This window comes from Esox lucius, chromosome 25, assembly GCF_011004845.1.
Source record: "Esox lucius isolate fEsoLuc1 chromosome 25, fEsoLuc1.pri, whole genome shotgun sequence".
Lineage (NCBI taxonomy): Eukaryota > Metazoa > Chordata > Actinopteri > Esociformes > Esocidae > Esox > Esox lucius.
In genome coordinates this window covers 22,347,932-22,359,001 of record NC_047593.1, presented here as the reverse complement: position 1 = coordinate 22,359,001, position 11,070 = coordinate 22,347,932, and the positions used below count along the sequence as shown (strand labels likewise).

Sequence of the window (11,070 nt, the reverse complement as noted above, 5' to 3'; positions counted from 1 at the left end):
CACTTTATTCACATTAGAAACACAATCTCACTGGACCCATCTAAAATCCATATGTACACACACACACACTTTTTTTTGGCATAACAGACAGGTCCTAGTAGCATTGTTTCCTCCCCACACTTCCCCCACTCCCTGTCCTGCACCCCCCCACCCCCACCCCAACCAACCCCCTCTCGCCCACCCCCACCAACCCCATACACCACTCCCCCCACCCCAAGTTAAATACATCAACAGGCTAATACTAGCTTTTAACACACAAACACACACCCACCCTACACAAACACGCACCCACCCTACACACACTCTGAGTCTGTACTATCACCTAGCCTGCTTTAAGACACAAGCACACACACACAGACACACACACACACCCGACCTAGAGGTCACTTGGGATCATCACACAGAAATAAAACTCCTCCCCTCTGCTCTGTGAACCATGTCATCTCCCCCCCCCCCCCCCCCCCCCCTCATCGGTCTAACTTCAATGTGCAGGCATCTCTACCTGAAATTCTTGTGTCTCTCTCCGCATCTGTCTCTCTCTGCGTCTCTCTGTGGTCAGTTGATAATTGTGCTATTTACATTTTGTTTTCAAAACTGGTGGGAACCAAAAACTCCCTGACAAAATAATAAAACAATGAAAACATGATCACATGGGGACATTTTGCTGGTCGCTCAGGGCTATGTTGTAACCCTAACCCTTCACCAGGAAGTGGAAGTATCTCAGGGCAGTGCAGTGATGTTGTTTGGAGTCTCCACCAGGAAGCAGATGAATATCTCAGGGCTGTGTAGTCATGTTGTTTGGAGTCTCCACCAGGAAGCAGAAGAATATCTCAGGGCTGTGTAGTCATGTTGTTTGGAGTCTCCACCAGGAAGCAGATAAATATTTCAGGGCTGTGCAGTCATATTCAGAAGCCTCTTGCTCAGTAAAGTGTTGTGTTGTTTTAGGTAGTCAATGAGGTCTGCTTGTTTCTCCACAACTTCCTCCAGACTGGACCCCTCCCTACAAAGGAAAAGGACAACAAGACAATCTTGTGTGTGTACCTGAAGCCAGTCTCTATAGTGCTGTAGGTGTGTGTGTGTGTGTGTGTGTACCTGAAGCCAGTCTCTGTAATGCTGTAGGTGTGTGTGTGTGTGTGTGTGTGTACCTGAAGCCAGTCTCTGTAGTGCTGTAGGTGTGTGTGTGTGTGTGTACCTGAAGCCAGTCTCTATAGTGCTGTAGGTGTGTGTGTGTGTGTGTACCTGAAGCCAGTCTCTATAGTGCGGTAGGTGTGTGTGTGTGTGTGTGTGTGTATACCTGAAGCCAGTCTCTATAGTGCGGTGTGTGTGTGTGTGTGTGTGTGTGTGTATACCTGAAGCCAGTCTCTATAGTGCTGTAGGTGTGAGATTGTTCCTCCTGGCTGATGTCTGGTGCTGCTCTTTCTCTGTTGAACTTCACCACCTTAACTGAAAACAAACACATTTCTATTGAGGTCACTGGAAACAGTCTCTGAAAGTGCTGATCTGATTTCCTGTGTAGAAATGAGTTCTACTGCATCAATTTCAATGCAAAGGCATAACTGGAAAACATGTTTACATTGTTACATGTTTACATTGCAAAAACATGGAAAATGTACAAAATATACATTAAATAAAATGACTGTCTCTCTGTCTCACTCCACAACATGACCAGAGTGACCGTGTGGTCAAAACATTAGGTTGTTTTGTGGGCTTTTCAACTGGCCTATATGTATGTATTTGTCTCAAGACCTGATTTATGTCTCCCTGATCCTTACTCTTCTACTACAGAAGACCAGAAAACATGTCTTATATTGACCCACTAAAATAAACGCTATGCAAAAAACCATAAACAATAATGTTTTTAAAGGAATGCAAGAGATGAATCAGACAGAAACATAAACAATACGTTTTAAAACAAAAACGATCATTGGTCTGTTATGGTATTTCACTGACATGTTATGTTATGATATGTCACATACATGTTATGTTATGATATGTCACATACATGTTATGTTATGATATGTCACTGACATGTTAAGGTATGGTATTTCACTGACATGTTATGTTATGTCACTGACATGTTATGAAATGGTATATGATATGCTATATATTGCCTTTAACTCGTCCAATCACAATCCAGGATTCAAACTGGCCAGTTTATAGTGGGTGTGTCTGACGGTTATTAGGAACGGCTGTATCCTGCCCTTCTACTGTCACACCCTTTACAGCTTCACACAACACACACACACACCTTCATACAACACACACATCTTTACACAACGCACACACCTTCACACAACGCACACACCTTCACACAACACACACACCTTCACACAACACACACACCTTCACACAACGCACACACCTTCACACAACGCACACACCTTCACACAACGCACACACCTTTACACAACGCACTCACCTTCACACAACGCACACACCTTTACACAACGCACACACCTTTACACAACGCACACACCTTCACACAACGCACACACACACCTTCACACAACGCACACACACACCTTCACACAACGCACACACACACCTTCACACAACGCACACACACCCCTTCAAACAAGGCACACACACCCCTTCAAACAACGCACACACACACCTTCACACAATGCACACACACACACTTTCACACAACGCACACACCTTCATACAACACACACACACAACTTCATACAACACACACACACACCTTCATACAACACACCTTCACCCTTAACACACACACCTTTACACAATGCACCTACCTTTACACAATGCAGACCTTCACACAACACACACACAGACCTTCACACAACGCACATACCTTTACACAACGCACACACACACCGTCACACAGGGGAAGGGATGGGGTTTGTGTGTGTGTGATTTACACTAGTTGAATGAGCAGTAGGGTTGGAGAGAGAGATTATATGAGTAAACTCCAGATACCAGTGTGTGTGTGTGTGTGTGTGTGTGTTGATAAGATCGTTTCTGCCATTAGGTAGAGGAAATTGACAGTAAGGTTCTAAAGACAGTGGTATCTTTACCCTAAACACACACACAACTAGGGGTCGTTATCCAGGAATGTGAAGTATTTCTCAAGCATTGCTGTGTGTGTGTGTGTGTGTGTGCGTGTATATGTGTGTATGTGTATATGTGTGTGTGTGTGTATATGTGTGTGTGTGTGTATATGTGTGTGTGTGTGCGCATACACTTATAGTTGTGGAATGTCTGTCTTTAATTAAAAAATACAATCCACAGTGACAGTAGTTTACCGCTCCTCTGTGTTCTGATAACCAGTGGTGTAAAGAAAACAGCCCAGCTACTTCAAGTGGCCCTGGGACCACCCCGAATACCACTGCACCATCCAGAGTACCCTGGGAACTGTTCCTTCATCACTTCATCACTGTCTGGGAACTGTTCCTGACCAGCTTCATCACTGTCTGGGAACTGTTCCTGACCAGCTTCATCACTGTCTGGGAACTGTTCCTGACCAGCTTCATCACTGTCTGGGAACTGTTCCTGACCAGCTTCATCACTGTCTGGGAACTGTTCCTGACCAGCTTCATCACTGTCTGGGAACTGTTCCTGACCAGCTTCATCACTGTCTGGGAACTGTTCCTGACCAGCTTCATCACTGTCTGGGAACTGTTCCTGACCAGCTTCATCACTGTCTGGGAACTGTTCCTGACCAGCTTCATCACTGTCTGGGAACTGTTCCTGACCAGCTTCATCACTGTCTGGGAACTGTTCCTGACCAGCTTCATCACTGTCTGGGAACTGTTCCTGACCAGCTTCATCACTGTCTGGGAACTGTTCCTGACCAGCTTCATCACTGTCTGGGAACTGTTCCTGACCAGCTTCATCACTGTCTGGGAACTGTTCCTGACCAGCTTCATCACTGTCTGGGAACTGTTCCTGACCAGCTTCATCACTGTCTGGGAACTGTTCCTGACCAGATTCACCACTGTCTGGGAACTGTTCCTGACCAGCTTCATCACTGTCTGGGAACTGTTCCTGACCAGATTCATCACTGTCTGGGAACTGTTCCTGACCAGATTCATCACCCCCTGGGAACTTTTTGGCACAGATATAATTAATTCCCAAATCTTCCATAACAAAGCCCACATATATGGTCTGAAGAGTAATACATCTTGAGAGCCAGCTGGTTTTGGCGTTCTGTTCACAAAACCTAAGAGACCCCACAGAGTCTTAGAAACGCAACACAGTCAGACCAAACCAAATATCAAGAAATAGCAATGCTAAAACATGCAGGTCAATGGACATTATGTTAGCCATGCTAATGCTAAAGGTGGTTTTACCTTGCAGGTCAATAGGCAAAATGCTAGCCATACCTATGGTAAAAATGGTGCAACAGTGCAGGTCAAATGGGAATACTGATTTTAAAGGTGGTGCAGGTGACCCATTAATGCCAGGCAGTTATCATCAGCTAGCATCAAGTCATCAGCTGGCATCAAGTCATCAGCTAGCATCAAGTCATCAGCTAGCATCAAGTCATCAGCTAGCATCAAGTCATCAGCTAGCATCAAGTCATCAGCTAGCATCAAGTCATCAGCTAGCATCAAGGAGTCAGTAGGTTTGATGCTAGGCATGCTAACGCTATCTGTCTTTAATAAGTCTATGATAAACCAAAGGTGTTAATGTCCCGCTAATAGCTGTCACACACACATTCAAAGCATTCAAAGTCCACATCTTTTCTAACACTGACTCCAGCCACACCTTTTCTAACACTGACTCTAGCCACATATTCTCTAACACTGACTCTAGCCACATCTTCTCTAACACTGACTCTAGCCACATCTTCTCTAACACTGACTCTAGCCACATCTTCTCTAACACTGACTCTAGCCACATCTTCTCTAACAGTGACTCTAGCCACATCTTCTCTAACACTGACTCTAGCCACATCTTCCAAATCTTTAGAGAGTAAAACAGACACACAGCCAACCTCAGCAGCAGATCCAATGCAAAGTGCTGCGATCCATGACATTGTGTGTGTGTGTGTGTGTGTGTGGCAGAGCCCTTTGATCTCTTAGAACTGGATTCACTTTATAATGAGAGAGAAACAAACACACACACACACAAGTATGTAATGCACTTCAAAGACTGCTAAACAGGCCTTCCTCATAGCTACAGGCATTGATCCACACACAAACAACACTAGTCACTAGAGAGTGTGTGTGTGTTTTGAGCTGTGAGGCGTCGCTCTCATTTGGTCACAGAACTAATCTGACATTTAATGCACTGCATGTGTGGCATGTAGCCTGTGTGTGTTGTGTGTGTGTTTTGTGTGTTGTTTGTGTGTGTGGTTTGTGTGTATGGTGTGTAGCCTGTGTGTGTGTATATGGTGGGGGGTGTGTAGCCTGTGTTTGTGTGTTGTGTAGCCTGTGGCCAGGATAAGGCCCATTTAATGTATCTCTTATCTCATCTACAGTAGCTGACACCCATCTCCTCCTCCTCTCTTCCTCCATCTCCTCCTGTCCATCCCTCTCCAACTATGTCCTCCTCCTTCCTCTCTTCCTCCATCTCCTCCTGTCCATCCCTCTCCAACTATGTCCTCCTTCTTCCTCTTCTATTAAATGTTTAGACATCCAGAAAATACACTAGACCCAGAAAACAAAAACATTGACATTATACCACGGTATTGGTTATAGCATCAGGTTTAGAGCTAGAGCATCTGGGTTAGGGCTAGAGCATCTGGGTTAGGGCTAGAGCATCTGGGTTAGGGCTAGAGCATCAGGGTTAGGGCATCTGGGTTAGGGATAGAGCATCAGGGTTAGGGCTAGAGCATCAGGGTTAGGGCTAGAGCATCAGGGTTAGGGCTAGAGCATCAGGGTTAGGGCTAGAGCATTAGGAGGTTCAGTCCAAAACACCAAGAGCAGGTGGGGGGCACTGCTTGCATATTGGCGGGCCTGAGAATGTAGTTTTAAAAGAAAAAGCTGCTTTAATTAGCTAATGTATGTCAACTGACTAGACATCCAAATACCTAAACTGTCTTCAGTGGGAATAAAGACTGTCCAGAAGATTGTCTTCAATGAGAATAAAGACTGTCCAGAAGATTGTCTTCAATGAGAATAAAGACTGTCCAGCGACATTGTAAACAAATGTGTCCATGCCAACAAAGTCATATCAATTGAAAACTGAATGAAATTGAATTTGAGAGATTGATTGGTTGAGGGTCACAAAAGGGGGGAGGAAGGCAGGGTACGAGGGGGAGGGAGGGGGAGGAATGGGGAGGGAGGGGGGTATGCGGTGGAGGGAGGGGGAGGGAGTGTTGAATAGTGATTGTCAATCTGCAGCATGTTTGAATAGAACAGGAGAAAGACCATTGTGATGCGAGTGGGGGTGGAGACAGGGTGTGTGGAGTTGTAAAGTGTGGTGTGGTAATGTGGTGGGGTGTTGTGGTGTGGTGTTGTGGTGTGGTGGGGTGTTGTGGTAATGTGGTGTAGTGTTGTGGTGGGGTAATGTGGTGGGGTGTTGTGGTACCTGTGTAGATGAGTAGACAAGGCATAGAGACGAGAAGCTCTAGTCCCAGAACGCCGAGCAGCAGGTAAACAGGAAGATTCTCTGCCTCCGACAGATCAGCTGATATCACAATCAACATTGCTGCATTCCCTACACAAACACAGACACATGCACTGACAGTATAGATATAGATAGTATAGATATACTCTGTGTGTGTGTACTGTGTGTGTATAGATATACTGTGTGTGTATAGATATACTGTGTGTGTATAGATATACTCTGTGTGTGTATAGATATACTGTGTGTGTGTATAGATATACTGTGTGTGTATAGATGTACTGTGTGTGTGTACTATGTGTGTGTACTGTGTGTGTGTATATATACTGTGTGTGTATAGATATACTGTGTGTGTATAGATATACTGTGTGTGTATAGATATACTGTGAGTGTATAGATATACTGTGTGTGTGTATAGATATACTGTGTGTGTGTATAGATATACTGTGTGTGTGTACTGTGTGTGTATAGATATACTGTGTGTGTGTATAGATATACTGTGTGTGTATAGATATACTGTGTGTGTATAGATATACTGTGTGTGTATAGATATACTGTGTGTGTGTACTGTGTGTGTATAGATATACTGTGTGTGTGTATATATACTGTGTGTGTATAGATATACTGTGTGTGTATAGATATACTGTGTGTGTATAGATATACTGTGTGTGTATAGATGTACTCTGTGTGTGCATACCTGTGGAATGGATGGTCAATGGGAGGTGTTTCAGTGTCCGTGTGTCTCTGTAGAATTGTAGATATCCTCGACTGCGCAGGCGGCTGTGGTGATGCTGGACACACACGGTGAACAGCAGGACACACACCCACACACACACCTTTGACATCACCACCACACTCAGGCCCCTCATACCACCCAACACACTCACACACTCCTGGTGCCCCACCTTCAACTCACACACCACAGCCACAAACACACTGAGCGACACGAACACCACCTGGAGACAGGAAGATAGAACAGACTGAACTATGATCTCACTTCGGTTTGCTCGGTCTGCCACTTCATTTTGAATGTGATCATTGATTTGGGCAGTCAGGCAGTTCCGCATGCCAAAGGAGGCTGTTGTCACACACCCTAGTGGGGAGAACGGGTGAGTCAGAGATACTCATACACTGTCACACACACCACTTGACTCATACACTGTCACACACACCACTTGACTCATACACTGTCACACACACCACTTGACTCATACACTGTCACACACACCACTTGACTCATACACTGATACACACGCCACTTGACTCATACACTGATACACACGCCACTTGACTCATACACTGATACACACACCACTTGACTCATACACTGTCACACACACCACTTGACTCATACACTGTCACACACACCACTTGACTCATACACTGATACACACGCCACTTGACTCATACACTGATACACACGCCACTTGACTCATACACTGATACACACGCCACTTGACTCATACACTGATACACACGCCACTTGACTCATAAGCTGATACACACGCCACTTGACTCATACGCTGATACACACGCAAATATAAGATATTATTTGTTTTTGAAGGTCGCACAGCAAACAAATAAAAATATTACTTGAAAAGCCATGAGAAAGATCACATTCTGGAGAGCCGTATGACCTGTCTCTACCTGGAGAGCCGTATGACCTGTCTCTACCTGGAGAGCCGTATGACCTGTCTCTACCTGGAGAGCCATATGACCTGTCTCTACCTGGAGAGCCGTATGACCTAACAGCAGCAGCATCAGGGCATAGCAGTGTGTGTGTGTGTATGTGTGTGTGTGTGTGTACCTCTAACAGCAGCAGCATCAGGGCATAGCAGTGTGTGTGTGTGTGTGTATGTGTGTGTGTGTACCTCTAACAGCAGCAGCATCAGGGCATAGCAGTGTGTGTGTGTTGTTGTAACCTCTCTTCGGATGACAGACTGCAGGAGACCAGGGGGGATCAGTGGTCCGTCCACTAAAGGTTCCTCCTCAACACTCTGAGACACATCTAATGAACTGACCTGACAAAAACAGACAAACCAGTTTTAAATAGTGTAGTAGCGGATAAATTGACAGCTTTTACAACAGAAACTTAGCATGTATTTACGTACATTATATTTATCAAAAATGACATGTCCTCAGTGAGAATTCAGTCAGTTCATTGTGTGTATCTTTCTCAATTTTTAATAGTGGGTTAGGGTTAGTGTGTAAACACTAGTAAACACTAGACCTAAGATAATAACGCCACCTGTTGGCGACAAGGTGCCACTACATGATTGGGCACCAACAAGAACTAGCCGACCTACAGTAACTACGTAATAGCTTACTAACCCCATCTACCCTCGGCCATACCCTACTGGATCACATACTGCGTGACAGTTCAACATATTCGAATGGTTTACGGCTGATGTCCGCTAAAAACAAATGAAATATGCACAGAACTAGTTAGCTGGATAATTGGCTATCGAGCTTGTGGCTGACAACAATACGGAAGAATGCAGTTTGCCAAATTCACTTACTGCATTTTGCGACATCCCTTTCGACTCCATGGACTCTGTTAGCTGCACCGGCTATTTAGAGGTGTGAAATGTTTATAAGACAAATAAAAATGTACATTTACATGAATGAATTAAAATTAAATTTACATTTACATGAAGAGTTCTATTTCAACGACTTTTCCTTGTCTTTTTACAAGCGACAGCTGCGTTTCACTGTTATTGGTCCGTCTGAGATGCACTGCTTACAAATGGTTCCAACATGTTGTTTTATTTTTATTCAATTTTAGATACGTGTTTTTATAAAAACACCACATCAACTTCTACTGTAAACTCATTTGTTTTGTAGACATACATTTTTAACAAATTAATTTACTGTCACTACAATCGCAAAATGTTGCTAAATGCTACCTTATGCTTTTAGAATGTATACTATACACTCACCTAAAGGATTATTAGGAACACCACACTAATACTGTGTTTGACCCCCTTTCGCCTTCAGAACTGCCTTAATTCTACATGGCATTGATTCAACAAGGTGCTGAAAGCATTGTTTAGAAATGATGGCCCATATTGATAGGATAGCATCTTGCAGTTGATGGAGATTTGTGGGATTCACATCCAGGGCACGAAGCTCCCGTTCCACCACATCCCAAAGATGCTCTATTGGGTTGAGATCTGTTGACTGTGGGGGCCATTTCAGTACAGTGAACTCATTGTCATGTTCAAGAAACCAATTTGAAATGATTCGAGCTTTGTGACATGGTGCATTATCCTGCTGGAAGTAGCCATCAGAGGATGGGTACATGGTGGTCATAAAGGGATGGACATGGTCAGAAACAATGCTCAGGTAGGCTGTGGCATTTAAACCATGCCCAATTGGCTCTAAGGGGCCTAAAGTGTGCCAAGAAAAAATCCCCCACACCATTACACCACCACCACCAGCCTGCACAGTGGTAACAAGGCATGATGGATCCATGTTCTCATTCTGTTTACGCCAAATTCTGACTCTACCATCTGAATGTCCCAACAGAAATCGAGATTCATCAGACCAGGCAACATTCTTCCAGTCTTCAACTGTCCAATTTTGGTTGAGCTCGTGCAAATTGTGGCCTCTTTTCCTATTTGTAGTGGAGATCAGTGGTTTCCCTGGTGGGGTCTTCTGCTGTTGTAGCCCATCCGCCTCAAGGTTGTGTGTGTTGTGGCTTCACAAATGCTTTGCTGCATACCTCGATTGTAACGAGTGGTTATTTCAGTCAAAGTTGCTCTTCTATCAGCTTGAATCAGTCGGCCCATTCTCCTCTGACCTCTAGCATCAACAAGGCATTTTCGCCCACAGGACTGCCGCATACCGGATGTTTTTCCCATTTCACACCATTCTTTGTAAACCCTAGAAATGGTTGTGCGTGAAAATTCCAGTAACTGAGCAGATTGTGAAATACTCAGTCCGGCCCGTCTGGCACCAACAACCATGCCACGCTCAAAATTGCTTAAATCACCTTTCTTTGCCATTCTGACATTCAGTTTGGAGTTCAGGAGATTGTCTTGACCAGGACTACACCCCTAAATGCATTGAATCAACTGCCATTTGACTCAGGTGTTGAACAGGTGTTCCTAATAATCCTTTAGGTGAGTGTATTTGTTCAGAGAAAATCCACTGAGATTTACAGCTAAGCCTCATTTCACCACAATAAAACAAACTGAAATATAAAAATACACACATTAACAAACAATCACATTTAACAATAACAAGTTAATTTGTCAGACAACCAATATTCTTTCAAGTCAATAAAACAAACTTAAGGTAATTCTGAATGGCATTCCATCTCCTTTTTCCTCCTCTTCTGGTTTTATATGCCAGTTTACCAAACTCAACAGGGCTGACATTTAAGGCTCGTTACTCTCCTATATGCTTATTCTATATACTTTTATGTCATCATAGTATTATTTAATGTTAATTACCTACACACATCTTATCAACATCTCTGGTCTAACTAACAATGACCTTTCTCAGAAGTCTGGGAGGAGGCAACATTTT

The 11,070-nt window shown here is 44.0% G+C and overlaps 1 protein-coding gene across 3 annotated transcripts; it reads right to left on the bottom strand.

Annotated features, from left to right (window-relative positions):
- Positions 1–210: 210 nt before the first annotated feature.
- Positions 211–9,249, bottom strand: tmem192 (transmembrane protein 192). 3 transcript variants are annotated; one of them, XM_010868611.5, is made up of 7 exons: positions 9,183–9,249; positions 9,057–9,107; positions 8,409–8,558; positions 7,235–7,493; positions 6,502–6,630; positions 1,350–1,443; positions 211–1,000 (listed from the first exon to the last, which is right to left on the bottom strand). In XM_010868611.5, the coding sequence occupies exons 2-7, from the start codon at positions 9,084–9,086 to the stop codon at positions 886–888; spliced, it is 777 nt and encodes a 258-aa protein (XP_010866913.1). In that variant the 5' UTR covers positions 9,087–9,107; positions 9,183–9,249; the 3' UTR covers positions 211–885. The 3 variants fall into 3 exon arrangements, with proteins under 3 accessions (XP_010866913.1, XP_010866912.1, XP_034146927.1); XM_010868610.5 differs by having other exon boundaries at positions 9,189–9,248; XM_034291036.1 differs by lacking the exons at positions 211–1,000; positions 1,350–1,443; positions 7,235–7,493; ... (1 more) ...; positions 9,057–9,107; positions 9,183–9,249 and adding an exon at positions 2,788–5,618 and having other exon boundaries at positions 6,502–6,584.
- Between the last annotated feature and the right edge of the window lie 1,821 nt (positions 9,250–11,070).

Excerpts from the sequence above, each read along its gene's own strand:
- tmem192 (XM_034291036.1), bottom strand. The coding sequence starts at position 4,110 with ATGGAAGATTTGGGAATTAATTATATCTGTGCCAAAAAGTTCCCAGGG.